Raw genomic sequence first — 25,766 nt, 5'->3', positions numbered from 1 at the left:
AAGCTACAACAAAACTATGTTTTGAATTAGGTTCCTGGTCTATTTGAAGGAGATGAATATGCTACCCTCATGACTCAATGTAAAGAAGGAGCACAGAAAGAAGGTTTAATGTTAGATTCACATGAGGAACTCTACAAATGGTTCACCAGCCAAGTTATTCGCAATCTCCATGTTGTGTTCACTATGAATCCATCTTCTGAGGGCCTGAAGGACAGGGCAGCTACCTCTCCTGCGCTCTTCAACAGGTAATCGCTGTATATTCAAGCACGTGTTACAAGTACTGTTAAAACAGTAATCTTTGGGAAGCATTGACAAATGCTTTGTATTTCAGATGTGTTTTGAACTGGTTTGGAGACTGGTCAACTGAGGCATTGTACCAAGTGGGCAAAGAGTTCACAAGTAAAATGGATCTTGAGAAACCAAATTATATTGTGCCCGATTACATGCCAGTTGTGTATGATAAGCTACCACAACCACCGTCACACAGGGAAGCTATTGTTAATAGTTGTGTGTTCGTTCATCAGACTCTTCATCAGGTATGTTGCTATTACACTGCTTAACTTACATTGATCTCTAGGTCACAGCATCGTGCACCAGTTTCCTAAAAACTATGATCTTTGGTATCCAAGTACATGTAAAAACAATGCATAATCTACAACTTCTTCTTCCCTAAAGGCTAATGCTCGTCTGGCAAAACGAGGAGGCAGAACCATGGCAATCACACCTCGCCACTATTTGGACTTCATCAATCATTATGCCAACTTGTTCAATGAGAAACGAAGTGAATTGGAGGAACAGCAAATGCATTTGAATGTTGGTCTTAGAAAAATCAAAGAAACCGTTGATCAGGTACATACCTTTAAAACTTCGCCCTTTATAAGGCTGAAGTGGTTAAATAGATCTCCATGCCTAATATAAGTACTCTCTCTCATCTTACAATCTGTCTTAGGTGGAAGAATTGAGGCGTGACCTAAGAATAAAGAGTCAGGAACTGGAGGTGAAGAACGCAGCAGCCAACGACAAGTTAAAAAAGATGGTGAAAGATCAGCAGGAAGCTGAGAAGAAAAAGGTAAAAATCTTTGTTAATCTCTGTGCATAGTAAATTCCTCCCCCCCCCCCCCCCCCCCCCCCCCCAAAAAAAAAAAAACAAACCCAAACAACAGAGCCTGCAGAACAAGTACTGGAAGAAGTTCCTGCTTCTGAAAAGCAGTATTTTGTTTGAAATTTCCTTCTAGGTCATGAGCCAGGAGATTCAGGAACAGCTGCACAAGCAGCAGGAGGTCATTGCAGACAAGCAGATGAGTGTGAAAGAAGATCTGGACAAGGTGGAGCCTGCTGTCATTGAAGCTCAGAATGGTATGTTAGCACCTGAAGAGATCACACTGTGGGCTTGGATCTAAAACTGAAGTCTATGAGAGAATGTCTTCTGTTGTAGTCCAAGCTGGTACTGTCTAACGAAGGGGCATGCATAGCGTGGAGCTGAACAGTGCTGAGGAAATACCTGGTCCCTGAGTTGTGCCTTTGTGCTGTTTGTAGTACTGACCTGATACTTGATACTCCTTTTATGGCTTGTGGCTTTGTTTCTGGCAGAACAGCTCTAGTTAGTTATTCAGCTTGTATTCATAAAAAGTCATAATCAGAGAGACCACTGATGCCTTATCGCTGCACAGACAGCATACAATCAAGCTGTCCATTTGTTAAACTGGATAGAGGAATTACTGCTTTAAGTGAATCACTTTAGGCAGCAGCAGAAGTTGCCTGTGGCCAGCTGGCAAGTTGAGTGTTCACAGAGAGAAGCCTGTCTTGTGTAGCAGTGGTTTGAATGTTACCCACTGGTATCCGCTTCTCTAGTAACCTCAGATTCTTTTTGAGAATCTTGAAGCATTTTCACAAATCCAGGATACTTTAATGGGCTTTGCTAACTGTTTGTTTTCTTCCCAATCAACGCTCATCATCTTCCTGGCACTGGCTAGCTGTGAAGTCAATAAAGAAACAGCACCTGGTAGAGGTCCGTTCTATGGCTAATCCACCTGCAGCAGTTAAGCTAGCACTGGAGTCCATCTGCCTACTACTAGGTGAAAGTACAACTGACTGGAAACAAATACGTTCCATCATCATGAGAGAGAACTTCATTCCAACCATTGTTAACTTCTCTGCTGAGGAAATCAGGTAAAGTGCAAGTGTAATTTATTTATATGACTAAAGTATTTACAAAGATATGGATGGTCTTAATTGGACTTTACTCTGTGTGATTGCTTTGATAGCACTTGACTTTGAGACTAAATTATTCCTGCATGTAGTGGATGTGTAGGTGGTACAGGAAATGTACTGCTGAAGCAAAGGTGTGTCATGCAAACTGGGGCAAAACAGCTGCTGTTGAGTAACTTCAAGGCGTGGTTGCAAAGCAGTGTGTTGCTGTCCAAATCCACATTACTAATTGAAAGTAGTTTTGTAGCAACAGCAGACCAGCTTGCTGATGGCTTTATCCAGGCTGACTTCCTAGCTGGCTTTTAATCTGAGCCAGACGGTCAAGCTAAAGACACCCGAATTCCCTTCCAACTCCAAATTTTTCTGAGCAGAGTTAAGCAGTTTGTGAGTGACTAATCTTAAAATATTGTTAAATGCCTTTTATCACCTGTAAGCTGTAATTTCTGAAACAACATCTTGAACTAATTAAAACATACCAGCTACCAGTCAGCAAAACTACTAGTAAATGTTCATGTCAGCTGTGGGAGGCAGGCCAGATAAAGGGATGCTGAACACCTGTGTGCTGTCATACAGTGTACTCATGCTATCTCTAAAAACATTTCCCTTGCAGTGATGCTATCCGGGAGAAGATGAAGAAAAATTACCTGTCAAATCCAAGTTACAACTATGAAATTGTAAACAGAGCATCGCTGGCCTGTGGACCTATGGTGAAATGGGCAATTGCACAGGTAAAGTCAGTAGTGCAGGGAAGCAAATCCAAGGTGGAAAGACTGATCCTGAAGGCGTATACAGTGTCTAAAGGCTCTGAATTTGCCTCTATACAACTAAATATTGGAAGATATTTTGCTTCAGAGAAATGGGTAGATGTTTCAGATGAATGCTTCTGGGCTCTGTAGTACTGTGCTAGAAAACTAATGGCCAGTTGTGCTGAGAAACTTCAGGTTTACAGTAAACAACAGCAGATCCTTTCTGTATGTAGTGTCATTCTGCAGGACAATACAGTTCTCAAGTGGAAAATGCCATCCTCTTAATAGAGGTTGCCTAAGTTTTGTCTTGCCTTAGTGGAGTATGCTCACAGGCAGCTCTGTCAGAGTCTTCTAGGTGGACTTCTAAATACTTGACTAGTTTCCTAAAGGAATGCTTGGCTTGTTAAAAGTGGGCCTGCTATGAATGGCCCAATGGGGAGAGACTGTTTAGCTTCGGTCTTGCCAGGCCCCATCCTAATTGTTGTGTTGCTTAGCTATAATCAGTTCTTTACTAATAAAGGTAGATTAGCACGATACTGACACGGACACCCCCAGTCCAGTATTTATGCAGAACAGTGCTGTACACTACTTAATGTGGTCTCAACCTTTCAGGTGACTGCCTGTAAATCTACAGAGCAGTAAAAGGTTCTTGCAAAAAGCAATTACTTATGTGTCTGTGCTTGGTTTAAACTAGAGCCTTAAGGATTGATAAACAATCCTAAGCTTTTGTTAAGTAGCTATTAATTCTTACACAGGTTACAAGTACCTAAGTTTAATAAGCTGCAGTTGGTAGTATACAACTGAATGCTGTGGTTCTTGTTAATACATGTCACTTCAGAAAGTATAAAGGGCCTATTTGCTGTTTACAGCTGAACTATGCTGATATGTTGAAAAGAGTGGAACCTCTACGCAATGAACTGCAGAAGCTGGAGGATGATGCCAAAGACAACCAACAGAAAGCCAATGAAGTGGAGCAGATGATTCGTGATCTTGAAGCCAGTATTGCCCGTTACAAAGAAGAATATGCGGTACTGATTTCGGAGGCTCAAGCTATTAAGGCAGACTTGGCTGCTGTAGAAGCAAAAGTAAGACTTTTATATATCAATAATTCTCCGTTCTTTAAAGTTTGGCAGTCAGAAATTGAACCATTCCTCAAACTTGTGAGTGTGGACTTGGTTGCTTCCCTGTGGTGCGTTTGAGCTGTTTTGTCTCTGGATGTCAGGAAGCTTCTTAAGCTAATGAAACCTGACTAGAGTTAGAAATACCAACTCATGTTGCTAGTTGATTAACAAGATGGTTAAGATAAGGCTTAAAATAAGTAGAAAACCTTTGGAAACAGATACGGATGTGGTGTAACTGTAGTGTCTTAACTGGACTTCTTTTGGAAGGTGGGAGGGCAGTGGAGGAAGAATTTCCCTATATACTTGATCTAATCATTAGCATGTCGCTATGATGCTAGTACTTAGCACTTCTGAGTTCATCAAGATAACAGTTAAAAACAGCATAATAAGCTAACACTGAAGTGGAGAAACACAAAATTAGCTTTTAAGTTTAACTTGGGCCTTGAGTCAATATTTAAGTGTCCTGAGAGACTTGTAATACTACAACAATTCATCTAAAGAGTCTACACCACTTATTTCTAGGTAAACCGTAGCACAGCTCTTCTAAAGAGCCTGTCTGCTGAACGGGAAAGATGGGAGAAGACAAGTGAAACTTTCAAGAACCAGATGTCCACTATTGCAGGAGATTGCTTACTTTCAGGAGCTTTTATTGCCTATGCTGGCTACTTTGATCAGCAGATGCGTCAGAATCTGTTCACTACGTGGTCTCACCATTTGCAGCAAGCAAATATCCAGGTAAAGATACAGTCGTGCTAAGTTAACTGTAAAACAGTTTACTGCAACAGTTAAAAAAGCTGTAAGATTGTCAAGTAAAGAATGGAGCTATTGGAAAAGAATACCTTGTAGAGCTGCATTTACACTAAATGTCTTCCGGTCAAATACTAACCATGTGTGTACTTCTTGCAGTTCCGTACAGATATTGCAAGGACAGAGTACCTTTCCAATGCAGACGAGCGGCTTCGTTGGCAAGCAAGTTCTCTACCTGCAGACGACCTGTGCACTGAGAACGCCATCATGCTCAAGCGGTTTAATAGGTAATTCATTCTAAGGTGTAGAATTCTAAAGCAGCATTCTCACAGCAGGCAGGATTTTGCACCTGTCAAAGAATCACAGTAACTCTTCCAAAGCAGTGTTTTGCTGTTGTGAGAACTTCTGATGTTTGTAAAAGCTTCTCAACCATGTGTAAACGTAAAGGCTCACTCATCTTTGCTTGTCATTTTTGTCACGCCTAGCTGTTAAGATAAATTGGCTTAAACTGAAGCTATTTTGTTGCCCAAACGCAGACTTACCTTTCAAAACCCTGAACCGAAATAAGTCTTTGAACCTGGCCAACTTATTCCTTCGGTGTGTAAGCTTTATAGTTGCGACTAACAGTGCAACCTAAGTTCATAAAACTGCTTAGAGGCTGTCTGCAGTCAAAAGCCAAGTAATGAAAGAGTTTTATTACTGACTTAGGTATCCATTGATCATCGATCCCTCTGGGCAAGCTACAGAGTTTATCATGAATGAATATAAAGACCGTAAGATAACTCGTACTAGTTTCTTGGATGACGCTTTCAGAAAGAACTTGGAAAGTGCCTTGAGATTTGGTAACCCACTTCTCGTCCAGGTCAGTTGCATGATCAAGTAGGAACTTCACAATTCTTGAATTCTGCCCTGTGTACTAGAAAAGTTTGCAGTTGTTCTGTTAGTAAGATGCAAACAACTTTATTTTTGAACCACAACTTAACAAGTAAACTAATACAGAGTGAGGTCTTAGTCCTGAAAAGAATATGATTAGTGAGATACACAATCAAAAGAAGGTATTTCCTTTGTCCACCATTTCAAGATCAAATGCTTTTATTTTGAAATGGTCTTTCTTTACTTCTACTCTACAAAACAACTTGCAACTTGTCTGGTTTTTTTATTTCCATAAGCTATTTCTAGTCATAGGTAATAGCACCTAATATGGCTAGTTATCTAGAATTAAATCTACTCTGAGTAGCAGTAGGAAGTGTCAGTAATACAGAGAAACAGGCAACTGTAGCAATGGTTGACTTTCACTTGAGATGGATATATCTTTTTGTTTCTTAGTATAGAAATGGCAAAACTGAAGGATTAGCTCACAGATGAGAACAGTAACTGCTAGTGCTGCTTAGAATAGGGTTAATTATGCACTAGAACTAACACAATTATGACCATTAGTAATACTCCCCTTCTCAGATTTTGTACAGTAATGGCCTGAACTCTGTGTTTGTGTAGCTCAACTACAAATCTAAAGTGGAAATACCTTCTGAGTGTGATCCGTATTCTAAACCAACTGCAAATTGATTTCTTACCAGAGCTTTAAGCCCCAGCTGGATCAGGTTTTTTAGCTTGAGACACTTGAAAGCAACAGAATCTCCTAACACCTCTCTGCTTCTAGGATGTGGAGAGCTATGACCCAGTTCTGAATCCTGTTCTGAATCGTGAAGTCCGGAGGACTGGAGGCAGAGTTCTCATTACTCTGGGAGACCAAGATATTGATTTGTCACCATCCTTCGTTATCTTCCTCTCCACCAGAGATCCAACAGTAAGTAAAACAAAAGGCTGTCTTGTTTGTAGAAGTGGTGTGTCAGAGAGCTGAGAGAGTTTTTCATGTTTCCTGTGGTAGGTTGAATTCCCACCGGACCTCTGCTCTCGTGTTACGTTTGTGAACTTTACAGTAACTCGCAGCAGCTTACAGAGCCAGTGTCTGAATGAAGTCCTGAAAGCTGAAAGACCAGATGTTGACGAGAAACGCTCAGACCTCCTCAAGCTTCAGGGTATGTTTACCAAAATCAAACTAACTTCCTCCTGTTTTAAAAGAATACAGTGGTATTACTGTAGCTGTAGAAATACTCAGTGAAATATCTTTACAGTTAATATTCTTGCCTTTTCAGGATGTCCAATGGCAAAGTATACATGTCATATAATTCTTAAAAACAAACACATTATACAGTATGTAACCTAATTTTTCTTTTTATTAAGGTGAATTTCAGTTGCGCTTGCGTCAGTTAGAAAAATCCCTACTACAGGCGCTTAATGAAGTGAAGGGACGTATCCTGGATGATGACACCATCATTACTACTCTTGAGAACCTGAAGAAGGAAGCAGCAGAGGTCACCAGAAAAGTCGAAGAGACTGATATTGTCATGCAAGAAGTGGAGACTGTTTCTCAGCAGTACTTGCCTCTTTCTACAGCATGCAGCAGTATCTACTTTACTATGGAGTCCCTGAAACAGGTAGGATGAGTTTTTCTTCCTACCAGAAGTTTCATTTATTTACTGTTCAAAGCTAAATAGACGCTGCCTAATTCCAGCCCTAGATGCCATATTGCAGTTTGGTAGGCATGAGCCCTTGACTATCAAACAGCGGGACTCTAGAGAGAAAAAACAAACTCTTTTGTCTTTCAGATACATTTCCTGTACCAATACTCTCTCCAGTTTTTCTTGGACATCTATCACAATGTCTTGTATGAGAACCCAAATCTGAAGGGAATTACAGACCATACTCATCGTCTCTCAATCATCACAAAGGATCTCTTTCAGGTTCAGTTTTTTAATGTAATTTTTTAATCATTTTTGAAGGGTAAAAGTTCAAGACCTCTTACGCTTACTAACTTCACTGTTTTGTTGGTAGGTGGCTTTCAACAGAGTGGCACGTGGCATGCTGCATCAAGATCATATAACGTTTGCTATGCTGTTGGCCAGGATTAAACTGAAAGGCACTATTGGGTAAACATCTGTTTACTTGCTTCACTTTTAGTTAAAAATGGGAGGGATGTCTTGAAGGCACCAGCTAAAGTAGTCTTTTCCTTTTAACTTTAGGGAGCCTACATATGATGCAGAATTCCAGCACTTCTTGAGAGGGAAAGAGATAGTTCTGAACACTGCATCTCTCCCAAAAATCAATGGCTTGACTGTAGAGCAAACTGAAGCAATGATGAGGTTGAGCTGCCTTCCGGCATTTAAGGACCTTGTTTCAAAAGTTCAAGCTGATGAGGTAAATGTTGGCTAGGGTTTGTTTCTGCGCTAAACTCGCCCGGTTACGCTTTTTAGGTGTCTGCTTTAAGAGCTTCATGCTTACAGTAAGGTCTCCTAGTATGAGGAGGGGAAGCCTTACAGATTAACTAGTTGTAGTTGTTGTGGAAATGAATGTTCTTTCTTCATTTGTAGTCCAGCTATGAAACTTTGAGTTGTAAATACCAACATTTTTCATCACTCAGCCTTGGAAGCAGCTTCTTTCGTTGGACTTTTTGGTCAGCTTTGTTTCCTGTGGTAGCAGAAAGTCTGTTACTGCCTGTCTGTATCATTGCGTGGGATAGCTATGCAGTAGAGAAGGAGCAGCCCTAGCCATACATAACATCATTATGGTGGGCTCTTGGACATTGCTATTTGGAATAAACTTGGATAGTTCTCAGCTGCTAAACACTTTGCTCCTTCTCACGCCCGAAGTATTGCAAAAACTGTATGTTCCAAAATATGTCCGTATCTTAAATAGTACCTGTTTTGTTGCCCTGCCTGGTTTTTCTAGTAAAAGTTGAATTCTCTTTGCTACATCTAATTTTCCTCACTCTTCAGCGTCAGGTAAAATAACATATAGCTCTGGCTGGGACTTTATGGTAGAGATCTGTAGAATCAGGGGTACTGGAGGCAATGCAGAATTAGGGGGTATCAGTGAAGTGTTTGGACACATGTAAAGAAAGCATAATAAACAAAGCATAACTTGAGGTTTACATGTGGGCTTTTGTTCAAAAGAAACAAGAACAGAACATAGAGGGGAAAAAAAGAAAAGTCAAGAACTTACTAAATGTGCTGGTCAAATTGTAGCCTTGCTCAGGGGTCAAACCATTTATATATGAACCACTCAAGCCACACATATCTAGAAGCCTTGGAAAAAACCAACGTTGAATGCTGGACGATATTTGGAGCTAAGCTTAACATTATACTTTATTTCATTAATATGAATAGCATTTCTGTTTAACAGTGTTAGCCTGGTTTTATTTCTCAAGACTTATTCTTAGATGGAAGCTCAAATGCTTCATCTAATACTCAGTCTAAATTTTTATTCTGTAGATAGAGAATAAGATAGGAGCTTAAGATTTTTGCCATTTAGTGAACTTGTGCATTTCATTGTTTAAATATTTAGCTGCTACTTAGAATTTTTTAAAGATTTGTTTGCAAATCCAAGGCTAGTAGAGCTTGGACTGTACCAAGTTCAGCCCTTAGATTTGTTAGTTTCCTACTGAAAGCTGGCATGTAGCTGAACACTTCTGCAGTACATTAAATTCTGGATTTGAAGGGCTGAGATCGAATATCTCTGTTGCGTCATGAACAGGACCTGCACTTTGCAGCAGATTTTTGATGCCATTGAAACTCCATTTCAGGTTTTTTGCATTTTCTTTCAATATAGCAATTCTGTATCTGGCTGGATAGCAGTTCACCAGAGCAGACTGTACCATACCTTTGGACTGAAGAAAAACCTGCAAGTAAGTTAAGTTGTGCTATTATCCACACCAATCCTACTTTACTAATCATAAGTAGAATTACAGTGGTTTTAAAGCAATTCTAAAGTAGAACTTTAACTTGGACCTTAATGACTGGGAAAATCACAAAGTTGGGATTGGGGAAGAACCTCAAGTCTGGTGGTTTATTCAGGTTTTATGTTTTGAAAAGGAAAAAAAAACCAACCCCACAATCAAAAACCAACAAACTTCTGTAAGCAATAGTTACTACACCTAGTTCCTGCACCTTAACCTGTGATCTGGTCTTCCGCTGAAGATTACATGTATTCCTACAATCTCATTAAATTACATAATAGTTTGGATTAACCTTAGTCAATGCAAATCTGGAGGAGCTCAATACTCCTAAGTTCCAAGACACAGATTTTCTGAGGACAGGACTGGTCTACTGGAATGCTTCCTCCTGCAGTTTTATCTGAGCATGAAGTCTTAATTCATGCTGCATTAGTTGTTAGTGCTAATTTGTTAAGAGTTAGAACTTATGGTAACTGTTGCCCTTCAGTTCCTCCCCTGTCTTTGAAAGGTAACATTAGGAAGCATTTGCCATCTGTGATCGTTCAGGGCTTATTCCTGTAGGTGGTTTTCTAAATTAAGGATTCTAAGCTTGTATTTACTAGCTACCGTAAAGCTGCTTGACCATTACCTGAAGCAACTCTAGGTTATCTGTCCTATCATAGAATCACAGACTGTCTCAAGTTGGAAGGGACCCATACTGATCATGAAGTTCAACTCCCTACTCCCTGCAGGACTACCTAGAACTTTACCCTCTTACTAAAAGAGCATCGTGCAGATGCTCCTTGAATTGACGGGCTTGGTGCTGTCACCACTGCCCTGTGGAGCCTGTTCCAGTGACTGACCACCCTCTCAGTGAAGAACTTTTTCCTCATGTCCGATCGGAACTTCCCCTGACGCAGCTTCATCCCATTCCCTTGTGTCCTATCCATGCCAGACAAGTATATAATACTTTGAAGTCTAGCAGAACGACCGATTATTGAATGAGTGAGAAAATGTGGAGAGATCTGTTGTCCCTGGAAGTTAAAATCACCTCTTGGCAATACTTAAAGACTGTAGATTTTTTTAAACCAGTAGCATTTCAGTAGAATCCAAAAGCATCATGTCAAAGTATGCTTTTAAAGGGCTCATAACATGACCAATTGAGCAGGTAAAGAAAATGTCACAGAACTTACCAACTGGAGATGGTGAGTTTCTTTTGACTGTCAAAGTGAAGACAGAATATAAGCATTCCATTAAAACGTTGCAACAGATCTTTCAAAGGGATGATTAACTTCCTAAATAACTAGTCCTGAGAACAAGGTGGGAAAAGTTGAATGGAGACTGAAAGAGAGGATGGTGTTGAGGGTGGTTTTCCTACCTGTCCATCTAATCCTGTTTCCTCTTTTCAGGTCCTATTGGACAGGCCATTCATCGCTTGCTTCTGATCCAGGCCTTCCGGCCAGATCGTTTGTTGGCAATGGCACATACCTTTGTTTCAACAAATCTTGGAGAATCTTTCATGTCCATTATGGAGCAGCCTTTAGATCTGACACACATCGTAGATACAGAGGTAACCTGCTTGTTTTTGAAAGGCTAAAGTCCTGAGGTGATGCATAGTGCCACCTTGGTGAGTTCCATAGCAAGTAAAGCTATCCACCAGGACGTTTCTTCCCCTTACCCTTCTTCCCATGATAGGAGGAGTGGATTTTCCCATTTGTTAACATAAAACTAAAAGTAGCATGATGTCTTCAGCTGGCTAGAGGGAAGAAAGACTGAGCTTACTGCGTGCTCATATTCCTGTAGTGACTGATCGGTATCCTTTTAAACTTCTTGGACAACAGGTGAAACCTAATACCCCTGTGCTGATGTGTTCAGTGCCTGGTTATGACGCCAGTGGTCATGTTGAAGACCTTGCAGCCGAGCAGAATACACAGATTACTTCTATTGCTATTGGTAAGAACATACCTTCTTTCGTCACAGAAGCATAAATGTTTAGCAGGAAGAGCTTTAGCAACTCTCCTGTCTTTTAGGTTCTGCTGAAGGGTTTAACCAAGCAGATAAAGCAATAAACACAGCAGTGAAATCTGGAAGGTAAGTTCTGTCTCCCTTTTAGCTAGAATACTGCCTAGCAGAAAGATGAAGGGGGGGGAGGTAACCTATTGGCTATATAGATAAAACTGTGAGTAAAAAAAAATAATTGGGACTATCTTCTGAACTAAAATTGTAGTAACTTCAGCACAGCTGTTTACAACTTCTGTCTGATTTAAGTATTTTCAAGAGAAACAGGTTATATCTGCAAAAGAGGAAAGTTAGCCCATTTACAGTACTAACTGTAACTGATTCTATGTAGAAGACAGGTTTAAAAGAGGAAGATCTGTAGTATTGATAAGATGACTTGTTACTCTTTGTGGTGATTATAGCCAGGATCCATAAGCTGTACACTAAAAAGCACTTGTTCTGTTTCAAAACTTCACAGATGGGTGATGCTGAAGAACGTTCACCTGGCTCCTGGCTGGCTTATGCAGCTAGAAAAGAAGCTACATTCCCTGCAGCCCCATGCTTGCTTCAGACTCTTCCTTACCATGGAGATTAATCCGAAGGTAACGCTGATTGGAAATCTGATTCTCTTGGTAGAGTAACCAGCTTGCAGAGCCAAGAGTGCTACCTGGGGAAGGTTTTCTCCTGACTACTTTTCTGCGGTAAAGAAAAAGGAGAATACATGCCTGTCACGATAGTTAATAGCCTTGGTTTCCGATAACTTCAGCGTAGCTGGAAATTTCATACCGTTCCTTTTGCTGCTTCCCCTACCCTCCAAAAGAAAGGCTGTGTGTGCTCACAATGAGGTTTTAAAGCTATTGCAAACTGTGCCCTTAGAGGGATTTAATTTGGTGAAGGCTAAAGGAGCTGGGTTTGAATTTATTGCTCTTTTCTAGGTACCAGTGAATTTGCTGCGTGCTGGCCGTATCTTTGTGTTTGAACCTCCTCCTGGCGTAAAGGCAAATATGCTGAGGACTTTCAGTAGCATTCCAGTTTCTAGAATGTGCAAGGTAAGGCTGTGGTTTATGTAGATGAAAGAAAATGGAAGAATGTGTTCATTAAAATACTACCTTAAATGATAAAAGCTCAGCTTCTAAGATGTATGTAGAATTCTTTTTTTCTTACGGAAGTAAAGTAGTACTTGCTGCTTCTGTTGGTAGAACATACTCAGTTTTGGTAGCAATCTAGCATTAAACCTGATACTTTCTAGCCTTTTTGGCAGGCTTTGATTGCTGTAAGTTCACTGGAGTAACAGTTGAATATTTTTTTTCCTCTCCTCTTCCTAGTCTCCCAATGAGCGTGCTCGTTTGTATTTCCTCCTTGCCTGGTTCCATGCCATTATCCAAGAGCGCTTGCGCTACGCTCCGTTGGGTTGGTCCAAGAAGTATGAATTTGGAGAATCTGATCTGAGATCTGCTTGTGACACAGTAGATACATGGTTGGATGATACAGCAAAGGCAAGTAGTGTTGTGTACTTAGGTATAGGTAATACGTAATTACTTAAGATCTTCAGTAAAACAGTCTGTTCTGGAAACATTTAGTAAATTAAATGAGTAGGCACAAATAACCTGATGGCAATTTAACTTAGTTCTTGAATTTGATTCCTCAATCAGCAGCGATGTGAAAAGGATTGTTTCCTGCTAATTACATTGTATGTTATTTATAGGGTCGCCAAAACATTTCACCTGACAAAATCCCCTGGTCAGCACTGAAGACACTGATGGCACAGTCTATCTATGGAGGTCGTATTGATAATGAATTTGATCAGCGTTTGTTAAACACTTTCTTGGAACGTCTGTTCACTACTTTAAGTTTTGATAGTGAATTCAAACTGGCTTGCAAAGTTGATGGGCACAAAGATATTCAGATGCCAGATGGAATCAGGTATAATTTTTTCCTTATCCTGATCTCTATGTACAGCTTCTCTTCTTTTAAATTTAAAAAAGAACCCTAACCTGTATCTCTGTGCTGGAATTTAGCTGCGTAAACATTTGTCTCGGGCAAAGAATTACATTGCCATTCTACTAGAGGAAGCCTTCTAATGACTATTAAAATTCTGACTTGCAGGCGTGAAGAATTTGTCCAGTGGGTTGAGATGCTACCAGATACACAAACGCCGTCATGGCTGGGCCTGCCAAATAATGCAGAGAAGGTTCTTCTCACTACACAGGGTAAAACCAGAACTTTAACAGTGTCTAGCATAGATTACCAGGCCACCATTTTAACTAAAAAGCAGAAAAGAAATACAAATCCTGCTTAAGAGTTAATGGCTTTCTCCTCCTCCCTCAACATAGTTGCTTTAACTTCTGCGAAGTAAGACAGTTGAGTAATCCAAAAACTGATGGGAAGCTTGTGAATTAAGGAAAGTTACATTCAGCTTTCCAGAGTTCAAGCTCTCATCTTGATTCTGGAAAGCTTTATTGTCAGCTCCAGAGCCACCTACAGCTAGGCAGCTCTGAATCTTAGGTCTAGACTCCAGGTTAGGGAAAAAGAAAAGTCCTAGTTCTTGCATGTAGTAGGATGTTTTCATCTTGATGCTACTGCTTCTCTGACTAACAGCCTATCTTCTGGTTTAGGCATAGATATGATCAGTAAAATGCTGAAAATGCAGATGCTAGAGGATGAGGATGATCTAGCTTATGCAGAAACTGAGAAGAAGACAAGAACTGATTCCACATCAGATGGTCGCCCGGCCTGGATGAGAACACTGCATACCACAGCCTCTAACTGGCTTCATCTTATCCCACAAACTCTAAACCATCTGAAGCGGACTGTGGAAAACATTAAGGTAAGAACTAATTGTTATCTAATGTGGGCACACAAAGTGCGTAAGCTGGGGTGCATTGGAGCAAGTGCATTGTGATTTGCAATTACTAATTTAACTGTTGGGGAGGGACAGTGGAACCTGTGTCAGTACTGACTCCGACTGCCGTAGCTATGTAACGCCCCGCTGGGTTGCTTGAAATGGTCTTAAGTTGGCTTATGTCTTCTGGGGCTTATTTGAAGAAATACAATGGCAAACTGTTTATCATCAAGGGTACCAGTTCTGAAGCTTCTCTGTGAGCAAGAAACAAGTGCTTCCTGTCGTACTTGTAGCACTTGACTGCTACTTGTGGTAGTGCCTTTACAGCCTGTGTGCATTAATTACTACTAAAGTTTAGAGGCGGTCGGTGAGGGGGATAGGGCAGCAGTTTCTGCTGACCGGGAACAGAAAGTGCAAGGGCTGGAGGAAACTTTCGAGATCTGGACAGTAGTACCCTAAATGCCAACTGGGGAATAAGCTCCCCCACTGAATGCGGTCATGAGTGCCTAACTGCTTCTGAAGACTTTCCCTGGGATAGTAGGTGAGAACCTTTTGTTGCTGATGGAAAGAAATCCAGAGTTGATTGGAAGGAGTGCAGCAGGCAGTCTGCATTAATTGTTCAACCGAGACTTCCACTTCCTTGCTTCTCCAAGGGAGAGGAGATTGTTGGTTGTAAAACACTCTCCACAGTTGCTTTCTGCACCATAGACTGCATCTTCGCGTTTGATGCTTGTAGTCACAGTGTCGCTGGTCAGTCCATCCAGGATTTTGGGGTTGCTTTTTGTAGCAGTTTTCCAGCAAGAACTTTGATCTGCAACTTACTTTCGATGTTTTGACAATCAGGATCCTTTGTTCCGATTTTTTGAGAGAGAGGTGAAGATGGGAGCTAAGCTGCTCCAGGATGTTCGTCAGGACCTTGCAGATGTGGTTCAAGTGTGCGAAGGAAAAAAGAAACAAACCAATTATTTGCGTACACTTATAAATGAACTGGTGAAAGGTACGGCAATTCAAATTAGCATCTCCCAGTGCTCTCTTTGCCTCTTGCACTCTGTAACTTAGAAGCTATTATGCTCAGCAGCTTAGAAAAAGAAATGCAGGAAAATTGGGATAGACTTTACTGTTTGACACAAGCAATACTTCTGAGTCAAGCATAACATTCCACTTGGTTTGGGATTTCAGGCTGAGGTAGCTAATATTAGGCTTTTTTTGTACAGTTTATATCAGCAGCTTAATTTCTAAGCTGAAATCTTATTAAATTCTTTCAGTTTCTGAATTGTGACGGAGCAGTTATTTACACCACAAAGCGAGTAATACTGCTGCTGTGAAATCTCGTAGAAAATATTCAGGTTCTGTAAACTTCTGTTTCAAGATTCTACATAAATGTGGAATTTTCACAGACATCCCGCTTCTAGTAATACGTGAAGATCTGCCGTCTGCTTTGAACAAAAGCCTTTCCTGAAACAGATATTTGAGCTCTTCAGGTTTTTGCTGAAGAGCTCAAATCTTCATGAAAACTTGGAAGATCAGTTACTGCAGTACATAGCTGTGTGTAACTGAAGTTGCTGTTGAGGGGTTTCTGTAACTGGAAGGCATTTTAAATAAAAAAGTAGACCTGGAGGCCATCTGCTTTGTAATCTTTGAAAGTGCTTTTACTTACAAAGGAGACTTTTTAAGACGGAGGCTGATATCCTGGGCCAGGTCTAAAATGGATATTGCGAGAAAAAGTTAAGTGTCAAAATTGCATGTAATTCCAGCTTGTATGCAAACAAAACTTAATTCTAATCACATTTTTCATAGGTATTTTGCCTCGTAGCTGGTCTCATTACACAGTGCCAGCTGGTATGACTGTTATTCAGTGGGTGTCTGACTTCAGTGAGCGCATTAAACAGCTGCAGAGTATTTCCCAAGCTGCTGCTTCTGGTGGAGCAAAAGAACTAAAGGTATCTCATGCCATCTTCTTTTAGAGGTTATCAGTGGACCTGTGTAACTACTTCATGGAGTCTTCACATCAAGGCTTCTGAATAGTTCCTCGGGAAAACAACTTCAGTCAATGTTGTCTGAAATGTGCTTGGAAATTCTGTTGAGTATCTCGTGATCTCAAGGTGGAGAGGCTTAGCGGGCTAACCATTCACACAGGTTAAAGGGAAACAGTATTTCAGAGTAACAGAAGACGTAGCCTTAGAGCAAAAAGCCATTTAGCAGTTACAGTGTTTCAGTAGAAGCAGGAAAATTCTAATGTAAATAGATTGCTGAAGTAAAAACATTGATAATTATTAATTAATACTGCGGCTTGATTTATTTATTTTAAAAATTTCCCCCCCTCAAATAGAACATCCACGTGTGCCTTGGCGGCCTCTTTGTACCAGAGGCGTATATTACTGCTACAAGACAGTATGTTGCCCAAGCAAACAGTTGGTCTCTCGAAGAACTTTGTCTTGAGGTCAACGTTACAACTACACAGAACGCAGTACTGGATGCATGCAGTTTCGGAGTCACAGGTAAACTTACTGAACACACTCTCCTACAGAAGGGGTTCTTGCTCTAAAACGTTCTCAGAAGCTTTTGATATTAAATAGGCTATATCAAGTGAAAAAGACGGTATCATTGCAAAAGTTAAACAACTTCAGGAAGCGTGTATTAAAGATTAGCTTGATTAGTTAGTAGGGAAGTACTTCCAATGCTAGTAGATCTCCAGACTCGGCTCGGTATCTATTTAAGCAGTGTTGCATAGTTGATACGCTACAACCTCTTTGTTTTGCTGTATGAAATACCTCTCATTTAGTGGACTTAGCCCATAAATGGTACATGAAAGCTCATCGAACTCCAAATTGTGTTTCAATTTACAGGCCTGAAGCTTCAGGGAGCTACATGCAGTAACAACAAGCTGTCACTTTCAAATGCTATTTCAACTGTACTGCCCATTACACAGCTTCGCTGGATCAAGCAAACAAATGCTGATAAAAAAGCAAATGTTGTAAGTATTGATAAAGATAATTTTACACAAATAACTCTCATAATTAGATAGACCTAGCATTTTTTTTCCTGAAGCTTTACAGATGCTTTTATCTAGCACCATAAATCAAATTGTTCTTTTCTTATATTCTCAGTGCCAGTTAGTACCTAAATTCCAGGCTAGCAGCAAACAGCACTAGTGCTGACTAGGTCTTTCCTTTGTAGTTAGGTAAGGAGAGGCATCCAAAAGTACTAATGTTGTTTAGACCAAAACTTGAATTTATACCTATAACTAAGGCTGTGCTTCAGGTAAATTTTAAGCCTTTTTTTTTTTCCTCATATTCCGAGTATTGAGTTATCTGAGACTAAATTCCCATCTCTTAAACACCTTAATATATATATTATGGAAACGCCTTACACTCTTCAGCTACCTTACATAATTTTTTCTATATTTGTGTTTTTCCCCAGGTTACTTTACCAGTTTATCTGAACTTCACTCGTGCTGATCTGATTTTCACAGTTGACTTCGAAATAGCTACCAAGGAAGACCCCCGTAGCTTCTATGAACGTGGTGTTGCAGTCCTCTGCACCGAGTGAAAAGTTTTGTTCTGACTGGTTAATACTGTAGTAATTGTCAGTCTTCTATGTAGTATTCACCTGTACTTTTGTAACCCGGTTAGGTTAGGTTGTCAGATGGATTTGTGTTAAGTTGACTAGAAAGAAAGGGGGCAGTGCATTGGAAAGCTGATAGGCTACATTTCTTCAGCAGAAAATTGGATGAGATTCTTAGATGGTTAGTGGTAGGTGTGATATCTGATGGATCATGTTACATGAAATAAAACCTATAGCAAGACTTCTGACTGTTTCTGGAAATATAATTCTTACAGTGATAATGGCTTTTTGGTCTGGAAAAACGGTACCCATGATCTTTACAGAGAATACCAAGCAATAAGTTAGTATTCAGACATATTGTTAACCTTACACAGCTCAAGCAGCAGCCCATTCAGCTAACCTCCAGTAACAGGGACCTTGCAATGTAAAAGTCTTCAGTAAGACACAAAGCCTGACACTATCTGATGCTATTGCATGAATTATTTGCAGTGAACTGGCTCTTGCTTTTAAGTAACCTGTGTTTAGACAGCTGTTGGGATACATTCAGAAGCTAGCGTGCTTCCTGGAAGCTTAAGCCCAGGAGGATAGTATTAAATGCTTAAACAAGACATTACAGTATTATTTCAGAGACTCGTATGTGACTAACTGTTACCAAATTAGGGGAGCTGGGAGTTCCTGCTAGTTGCTTGGGTTGCTGTAATGGTTTGGGTATTCGCTTGCTTTCTCTTGAGCCTAAATTCACTGGGGTAAGCGTTTCTACCCTTCTGACCATCCTGTCGGAAGTGTCCTCTGTAACAGAGACCAAGTGTTCAAAGATGCATACGAATAAGACAGGTGCTCAGCCTTTCAATTGCAAAACAAATCTCAGGAGCTTGCTCCTTCCTTCCAGTGATCTCTCCTATGAACGCAGTGACTTTCTGAACCTGCATCAACTCTTAACTCATTTTTTCCTGTGGCAAGTGGTTCTACAGCACAGGCACATGTAGGAAGAAAAATTATCATCTCTGCCTACCTTACATACTTGTTTCAGCTGATGCCTACTAGGTTACTAAAACAGAGAATTCTTGCTGTCTCCATACTGTTTTCTATAGCTAATCTCTGTAGGTTGAACTGTCCTGGCTGGTTTTATTACCTTATGAAGAATGAATCCCAGACCTGTGCATCATGTAATCTTTCTCAGCTGCTTGTGGTTCACATACCCAGTTCTGAGGAACTGAGTCCGCTCAGTTTAATGCAGTTCAGTTGGTTGTAGCCAAACCTGCAAGATACTCACCTCACACCTGCTTCCCTCCTCTGGCGCCGTAGAGTAGGTCGGACATGAAGCACCAAACACTGACATGAAGCAGGTGGGAGGTAAGCTATAGCTATCAAAAACTAATTGAAACCACACAGTCGTTCTTCCTTCCCTCCTCAACAGACCCTTGTAATGCTTGTTTTGAAATCACACTGAAACTGAGCAGGTGCCTCCTTGTACTAGATACAGGAGTTAGGCTGGTGCTTCAGGAGGCCCTAGGCACCAAAGGAGCGCCCAGGTGTAAAGTGCTGTGATTCTGTGGACATACCTTAGCTAGTTTTCACTTAAAGTTCACATAAAATACCCCCTGCATTTGTAACAGGCTTGAGCTACTTTTGCTTAAAGCTTGTTCAGTTCAGGTACCATCTGCAAAAAAAATCTCTACCAGATTCATTCTTCAGAAACGTTTGTCCAACGATTTATTCATACCTCAGATTAAGTTGCACGGAGTTTCTTTCTTCTTAGTTTTTCACTAGCAGCCTCTGGAATGGGAATCCCTTGTTTTCTTTTAATTAGGGGCTGTTTGGCCATTGTGCCATCGCAGTCAGCTGCTAGTATGGATTGTGGAGCACTGTCACTTGGGCTTGCAAGGAGATCTGCGGAGGGTGAAGGGCTAATACCGGTCCGTGAGGAGCAGTCAGGTGTCAGCCACATGGGGGTACCTGCTTCTGGGGCTCTAGGCAGTTCAGATGATTGCAACAGGCCTATGGGGAAATCCTTCTCTTGGCTAGGGAGTCCCAGGGGTGCTGGACAGTCGTTTACTGCCTGAATTTTGCTGACACTTGTTTCTGGGCAGAGCCAGTCTGGAGGTTTCGGGGTGGACTCTCCATCTTCTGAAGTATCAGCATCCTCCAAAGCCACTGCTCCTGGGGTACTGTTCACCCATGGTGCGACTTGTCTACTATTTAAGGAATTCAAGCTACAGTCGGAATGAATGGATGCATCTTCTGAATCACCATCATAAGGATCTAAAAACTAAAATAAAGGTCTCTAAATGTGGCAGATGCTCATTTTTCCATTTTAAAAAAGCCAACGTACAGTAGACTTCAAAACTACTTTCAACATCAGTCACAGACTTACTATAGATATTTTTGGTTTTCCACACATTCCCACCTAATATTTTAATTTCTGGGTGCTGCACTGAGAACAAGGCTGCTGCATCACAGCCACACTTACTTCCAGTCCCCTGCGGTCCCTTGCTTTCTTGAGTCCTCCAGCAAGTGGGCTAGGCACAACCTATTTAAGAGAGGTTAACATAGGTTTATAAAGCACCATCCTATGAACTATTGCTCAAAGTAAAACCAGAGTAGCTAAAAATCTTAAGAGGAAGCCAGATTGTCCCCTTTGTTAAAAGATAGTGTATTTCAGTCCAATTTTTAAAGTCAGCCTAAAATAGAAGGACTTAGGAGAGCTATGGCAAGTCTTACTACACTTAAAACATCACTATAAAGAGAACAATTAGTAATTTTATACCTTACTACCAGAAAAGTAAACCAAATTGGCATTTAGCTAATAGACAAGCTACAGAGTTTAGAGAGCTTCCCTCCAACACAGGGTCCTTTTTGTTCTTTTTACACAGGGATGATCTGAAATTATTCCTTACTAGCTGGATTACGAATCTGCTGTCCTTTGGAGAGTTCTGTAACACAAACCAAGTCCTTTTGGTCAGTCTCAGTATTGCTGTTGTAACACTGAGGTTTACAGGCTTCTTTTCCCCATGTGGTTAAACATGGACTTGTCCAAACCTGGACAAAGAACTTTCTGCATGAATTTGCCCTTGAGAACCACATCATTCAGAAGCAGTGCTTTTAGTCTGGGTCTATTAAAAAGAAAAAAAAAAAACAAAAAAAACCCCAACAAACAAACAGTGCCCTGTAGAGAGACTGCCTTTTAAAAGCAAACCACAGGTACAAAGCACTCACACAAAGGGGAAAAAAGGGTCCATGCAAGGAAAGTGCTCCTTTTGAAAGAGCCAGGACAGCTGCTTGGAGAACAAGCTCCCAGTCCTTGCTGTGCCTGCTTTCAGTGGGGAAGAGGGGGAGTCTGAGCACAGCTGAGGCAAAATAGAGCTGAGCAAATCTGGACTTCCCACCCCAGAAACCTAAGGCTTTAGCAGAGGAACTGAAGTCCAAGCCCATCTGCAATTCCTGTGCTAGTTCAAGGACACAGAGACACCCCCACAAAGCCAGCAGGTAGTGCTGGGCAGTGAAGAAAAGCAGCTTCTGCTTCTCCTAAGTCCCGAGCTGGCACCTGCCTCAACACCCTCGGGGAAAGCAACCAGCTCCTCATCCAGGCTGGCACCTTTGCAAGCCCCTCTTCCACCCAGCCCAGCCAGACAGCTGGACTTCCAGCCTTGTTTCTCCCAGGAGAACATGGACAACTCCACTTTCCGCTGTGCTTTCTGGAAGGTAAAGTGGCTTCTGTAAGCCACCGAGGGCAGCGATCCACATGGACTAACAGCAAGCATCAGTTCTGAAGACTTTTACCTAGAAATTTAGTTCTCCACTCCAGAATCGGGTCTTTTTTCATCAAGATTAAACACACTGGTTTGACACAACAAAGTTCAGGAAGTTACCCATATTCATAACTAACTGCCACAGCAACAGAGATGCTCTCTTAATCTCACCCAAAACAGACAGTCAGAAGGCAGAGGGTCTCCACCCAGAGCTGTAGAAATCCCACCAGACCGGGAGCTGCTGAACATTAACCACCAGGAGCAACCCAGTTCAGCTTTAAGCACTCCTTAGCAGGGAAGCGCTTATGCTACATTTGCCTACCTGAAACGCTGACACTTTCCTGCCTCAGCCTCCCAGAATCAATTTCGCTAAAATTAATCACAGTTGTAAGGAAGAGCCTGATGGGTAGAACGGTGCTGGGTTTGGCGTTGTTGGGGGGGTTCTGCTGTTCCTTTTAGGGTCACAAAACAAACAACCCCAGGTACCACACTTTGGGACCTCCCTCTGCTAAGGCTGCAGGAGGAGTTGGTTGCCCATCAGGGAATCCCATCACCATCAAAACACTTCAAAGAGCTGGTCCTTACCTCCACGCTGGATTCAGACTCGGACTCTGTGCTTGACTCCACCACGCACTTCTGCTGCAGGGGAGGAAGGGAAAGAAATGCTACTCAAAGTAGACATAACCACAGCTTTGGGCTGAAGCTGAAGTTCTAGTGCAAACTGTAGGTGCTGCGTTTCTCCAAAGCTTTCCCCTCTGAAGCCAGCTTGTCCTTCCAAATATCCCACACTTGTGCTGGTGGGTTGTGCAAGCAAGACATAAGGGAAAAATGGAAGTGTCCTGCCCCCCCAAAAATACAATGGGAAGCTATCCAGAACATGCCTTGTGTTTGCTAGGAACAGTTTGTGTTTGCAAATAACTTCAGGAAATGTGTTTTTTGATTTGCACTGAGGTTCTATTTGCTTCTTTGCCTTTGGTGGGCCTCTGTCTCAGAAACGTAACTGCAGATAAATAATTAAAACTACATTCTCATTTTTTCTGAAGCTCTTACTACAGAGACCTTACACAAACAAGCAGCTCCCCCCCCTCGCCCTTATTCCCCAGGTGGTAGCACAGAAGTGGAATAGCTTCCTCCCTCCCTTTTTGTTCCTTTGCAGGTGACACCATTTGAATTAATTCATCCTCACCTGTTCTTCATACACTCTAGCATGTACATTCATATACCTTCTAGCAGACCTAGCTGCCCTATCAGGCTAATTGCAAAGCAACTAACACTTTTTAAATTGTATTTCAACAGGGAGATAGAAAAGCAGCAATTAGAAAAAAAAAAGTTACCATGTATTTATGTGCCAGTCTTTCTACGTAGCCTGGGATTTTAACAGAATCCTTCATCTCCTGAGCATCTACTGAAACAGGCAGAGGGTAGGAGAGCACATTAGAGGAAATCTTCTTGTAGATAAATTGCCCGGACATAGTAACTCCCTTTATGCTAGAAAGGTTGTTCAATCCTTTACAAAGTCTGTGTTAAGTTCTCAAACAAGCAGTTTCTGTTTAAAAAACAAACAGGAAAAAGCCACTGGCCTCTACCATAACGATGACCTGATTCACTGGCCCTTCACACAGTGTTATAAAAATTTAATTTTTTTTAGAAAAGAAGCTTATACTCTGTAAAGTGGAATTTTTTTTCATTTCCCCTTTTTTTGTTAAAGGCACTACAAGTTTTCTGACTCTTCAGACAGGTATTTCTACTCAGGACACCAAACCATACCAGAGAGGGACAAATGCAAAGCCATGCTGAGAATCAACCCTCCATCCCAGCCCTCCCACCTGGGTATTCAGTGTGTGTATCCCCCCCATCCAGGATTCTGCTGCAGGTTCTGCCTTCAGCCCCCTACCCTCCATGGGCTGCCCAGCCCCACGCCTCTTCCTGCGCTGCTGCCTCTTCTCAGCTGTGGCCATCCTGCTCCCGGCTGCGGCCATCCTGCTCCCGGCACCTTCACCTGCCTCCAGCTTTATAGCTCTGGCCCCGGCCGCCCCGCCCCCACCCCAGCTCCCTCAGCCTGCGGGTTGCACCCGTTTGAAAAAGATGGGAGTGAAACAAGGCAAAAAAGGGAGTAAAGTCCTCCTGCGACAGCACTTGGGGCCACTGCTGGAGGCTCCAGGTGGCCCTTCACAGCGCGCTCAGCAGAGCCAGCTGCATGGAGGTCTACAGCAGAAATGCACACGGAACAGCACGGCAGCTTGAGCCCTCCAGGCATCACATTTCTCTAGGTGTGATGTGTGTGTATATATATATGGAGAGAGCACACGTACACACAGACACGCACACCCATCTACAGCTGAGCCTGCCAGGCCTGACGCGATGCTCCCCCTCTGCTCCCACAGATTTATGTCCTGGAGCCCTGTGTCATTCACGCGACTTTCAGGCTGGCAGAAGATATCAGTAGTCAGAGGGACACCCACCCCTCCCCTCCAGAGGCAGCCGGGCTACTCGGAGACGTTTCCTCCCGCCACGTGCTGCAGCAGGTGACCTCCCGTCTGCTGGACAGATGGATGCGGCTGGACACACAACGCTTTCTGAGCATCTCTCTTAATCACTTACAATCCATCAGGTGTGATGTGGAGGGCTTAGATACCACCACCCTTACTGGCCATCACTCACTGAGAAAAGGAACAACAACAATTTTGCTATTTTTAAATACCAAGTATAGTAATTTTTTTTCAGATTTACCAGAGAACTAAGAATCAGGCCCATTTTTCACAAAGACACAGATCCGATTTGACCCTTTAAAGGCCATCCATTCCCTTTCTTCTCCTTTTTATAGGGAAATGAGGAACTAATCCTTTTTACTTTTTCAGATCGAGTCCTGTCCTTCCCATTATTTCCTTCCTATCCGGCTTTCTTAATCCTCCCACGCAACACAGAAGGTACTATATTTTTAGATTAATTTTAAAATACTTATAAAAGCCTTAGTAAAACAAGCATCTCACTTTGAAGCCAGCAGTGGGTTGTTGCTCTGAAAAGGCACCAGGAACAAGTCCCTGGGGAGGTGACAGCGAGAGCAGCTGCACTGGGAGCAGCTCAGACTCCACAAGCCTTCCACCCCATTTCTGTCTCCAGCTAAGCTGGGCCCTATCCCATACACCTCTTTTCTTCCCAGACACCTCCTTTTCCATCTCCTGACCTTCTTTACCCATGCCAGCACCATCTGATGGTTCTTCCCCCTTCTCTGGATTCTCCAGCCACTTTCAAAGCAGAGCATAGCAGCCAAAAACGTCCCACACACCCCCAAGGTGGGAGCTGAGAAGCACTGTGTGGTGCCTGCAGAGCCACCTGAGCTGAATGAGCACCTACAATCATCATCCTTAATCCACACAGGTGGCCTGGGGTACTTGCTCCCACAAGAGCCTGTCCACCGGTAGCTACTGATGCTTTATGGGCAACAGCTGTGAGTAAGCAGGCCCCAGCGCCTGGGGCTCAAGAGGACTGCTGGTCTGTGAGGGATTGCAGATGGAACTGTGACGGTGACGTGGAGGCCAGGCCATGGTGTGCATGAGGAACCCACTGCCAACACCTGGCTGTAAGGGGCCGGGCAGTAGAGCTATGGGAAGGTGACAGATTTCCAAGGAAGGTTTTGGGATTCTGCTTTTTAAAGCACACACGCAATGCTGTCACCAAGCCGGGGCGGCTTTCAGCTGTACCTGCTTGGTGCAGTATGTCCAAGGAGGGTGGCCAGAGGGTTTCAGAGGCACAGAAATGCCTGCTGGAGCCGTTCGTTGCTGTACTGCTGCTCGGTGCTTTGGCTGTCCTCGTCACCTTGGGAAAAGCACTTGATGTTGCACAGACCCTGCGCCAGCCCCAGGTAGCTCTGATTTCCCCCGAGCCCAGGCTTTCTGGCCAGCTGGGAATTCAGGTAACACGCTTCTCTTGTTCCCAACGGTGTCATTGCTCCTTGTCCCCCACTGCTTCACAGGGTGCCCTCGGAGGCCAGCACCGTGGAAACCTCTCTCAGCAGATCAGTTC

General features: G+C 42.3%; 2 protein-coding genes across 3 annotated transcripts in view; one reads left to right on the top strand and one right to left on the bottom strand.

Moving 5' to 3' along the window:
- The window catches only part of DYNC1H1 (dynein cytoplasmic 1 heavy chain 1), a 46,091-nt gene extending 27,856 nt beyond the window's left edge, over positions 1–18,235 (top strand). Inside the window, exons 47-78 of the mRNA XM_055715221.1 lie at positions 31–245; positions 332–536; positions 676–849; positions 950–1,069; positions 1,236–1,356; positions 1,974–2,169; positions 2,819–2,936; positions 3,824–4,039; positions 4,598–4,810; positions 4,982–5,109; positions 5,531–5,684; positions 6,480–6,626; positions 6,708–6,858; positions 7,064–7,317; positions 7,489–7,623; positions 7,715–7,809; positions 7,903–8,077; positions 9,488–9,563; positions 11,000–11,160; positions 11,432–11,543; positions 11,621–11,681; positions 12,067–12,190; positions 12,524–12,637; positions 12,914–13,084; positions 13,294–13,511; positions 13,695–13,798; positions 14,204–14,415; positions 15,274–15,427; positions 16,228–16,370; positions 16,760–16,928; positions 17,277–17,404; positions 17,851–18,235. Coding sequence (XP_055571196.1) covers positions 31–245; positions 332–536; positions 676–849; positions 950–1,069; positions 1,236–1,356; positions 1,974–2,169; positions 2,819–2,936; positions 3,824–4,039; positions 4,598–4,810; positions 4,982–5,109; positions 5,531–5,684; positions 6,480–6,626; positions 6,708–6,858; positions 7,064–7,317; positions 7,489–7,623; positions 7,715–7,809; positions 7,903–8,077; positions 9,488–9,563; positions 11,000–11,160; positions 11,432–11,543; positions 11,621–11,681; positions 12,067–12,190; positions 12,524–12,637; positions 12,914–13,084; positions 13,294–13,511; positions 13,695–13,798; positions 14,204–14,415; positions 15,274–15,427; positions 16,228–16,370; positions 16,760–16,928; positions 17,277–17,404; positions 17,851–17,979 — 4,893 coding nt within the window. The 3' untranslated portion in view covers positions 17,980–18,235. The remainder of the gene's footprint in view (positions 1–30; positions 246–331; positions 537–675; positions 850–949; positions 1,070–1,235; positions 1,357–1,973; positions 2,170–2,818; positions 2,937–3,823; positions 4,040–4,597; positions 4,811–4,981; positions 5,110–5,530; positions 5,685–6,479; positions 6,627–6,707; positions 6,859–7,063; positions 7,318–7,488; positions 7,624–7,714; positions 7,810–7,902; positions 8,078–9,487; positions 9,564–10,999; positions 11,161–11,431; positions 11,544–11,620; positions 11,682–12,066; positions 12,191–12,523; positions 12,638–12,913; positions 13,085–13,293; positions 13,512–13,694; positions 13,799–14,203; positions 14,416–15,273; positions 15,428–16,227; positions 16,371–16,759; positions 16,929–17,276; positions 17,405–17,850) is intronic.
- Positions 6,810–23,538, bottom strand: LOC114015501 (uncharacterized). Of its 2 annotated transcripts, XM_055715223.1 has the most exons (5): positions 23,078–23,538; positions 22,329–22,382; positions 20,465–20,524; positions 19,718–20,263; positions 6,810–6,889 (listed from the first exon to the last, which is right to left on the bottom strand). In XM_055715223.1, exons 1-4 carry the CDS (start codon positions 23,213–23,215, stop codon positions 19,724–19,726), a joined length of 792 nt encoding a protein of 263 aa, XP_055571198.1. In that variant the 5' UTR covers positions 23,216–23,538; the 3' UTR covers positions 6,810–6,889; positions 19,718–19,723. The 2 variants fall into 2 exon arrangements, with proteins under 2 accessions (XP_055571198.1, XP_055571197.1); XM_055715222.1 differs by lacking the exon at positions 6,810–6,889 and having other exon boundaries at positions 19,158–20,263.
- Between the last annotated feature and the right edge of the window lie 2,228 nt (positions 23,539–25,766).

Source organism: Falco cherrug, chromosome 7 (assembly GCF_023634085.1).
Source record: "Falco cherrug isolate bFalChe1 chromosome 7, bFalChe1.pri, whole genome shotgun sequence".
In the NCBI taxonomy this organism is placed as follows: Eukaryota; Metazoa; Chordata; class Aves; order Falconiformes; family Falconidae; genus Falco; species Falco cherrug.
This window is presented reverse-complemented; position numbering and strand designations above follow the sequence as displayed.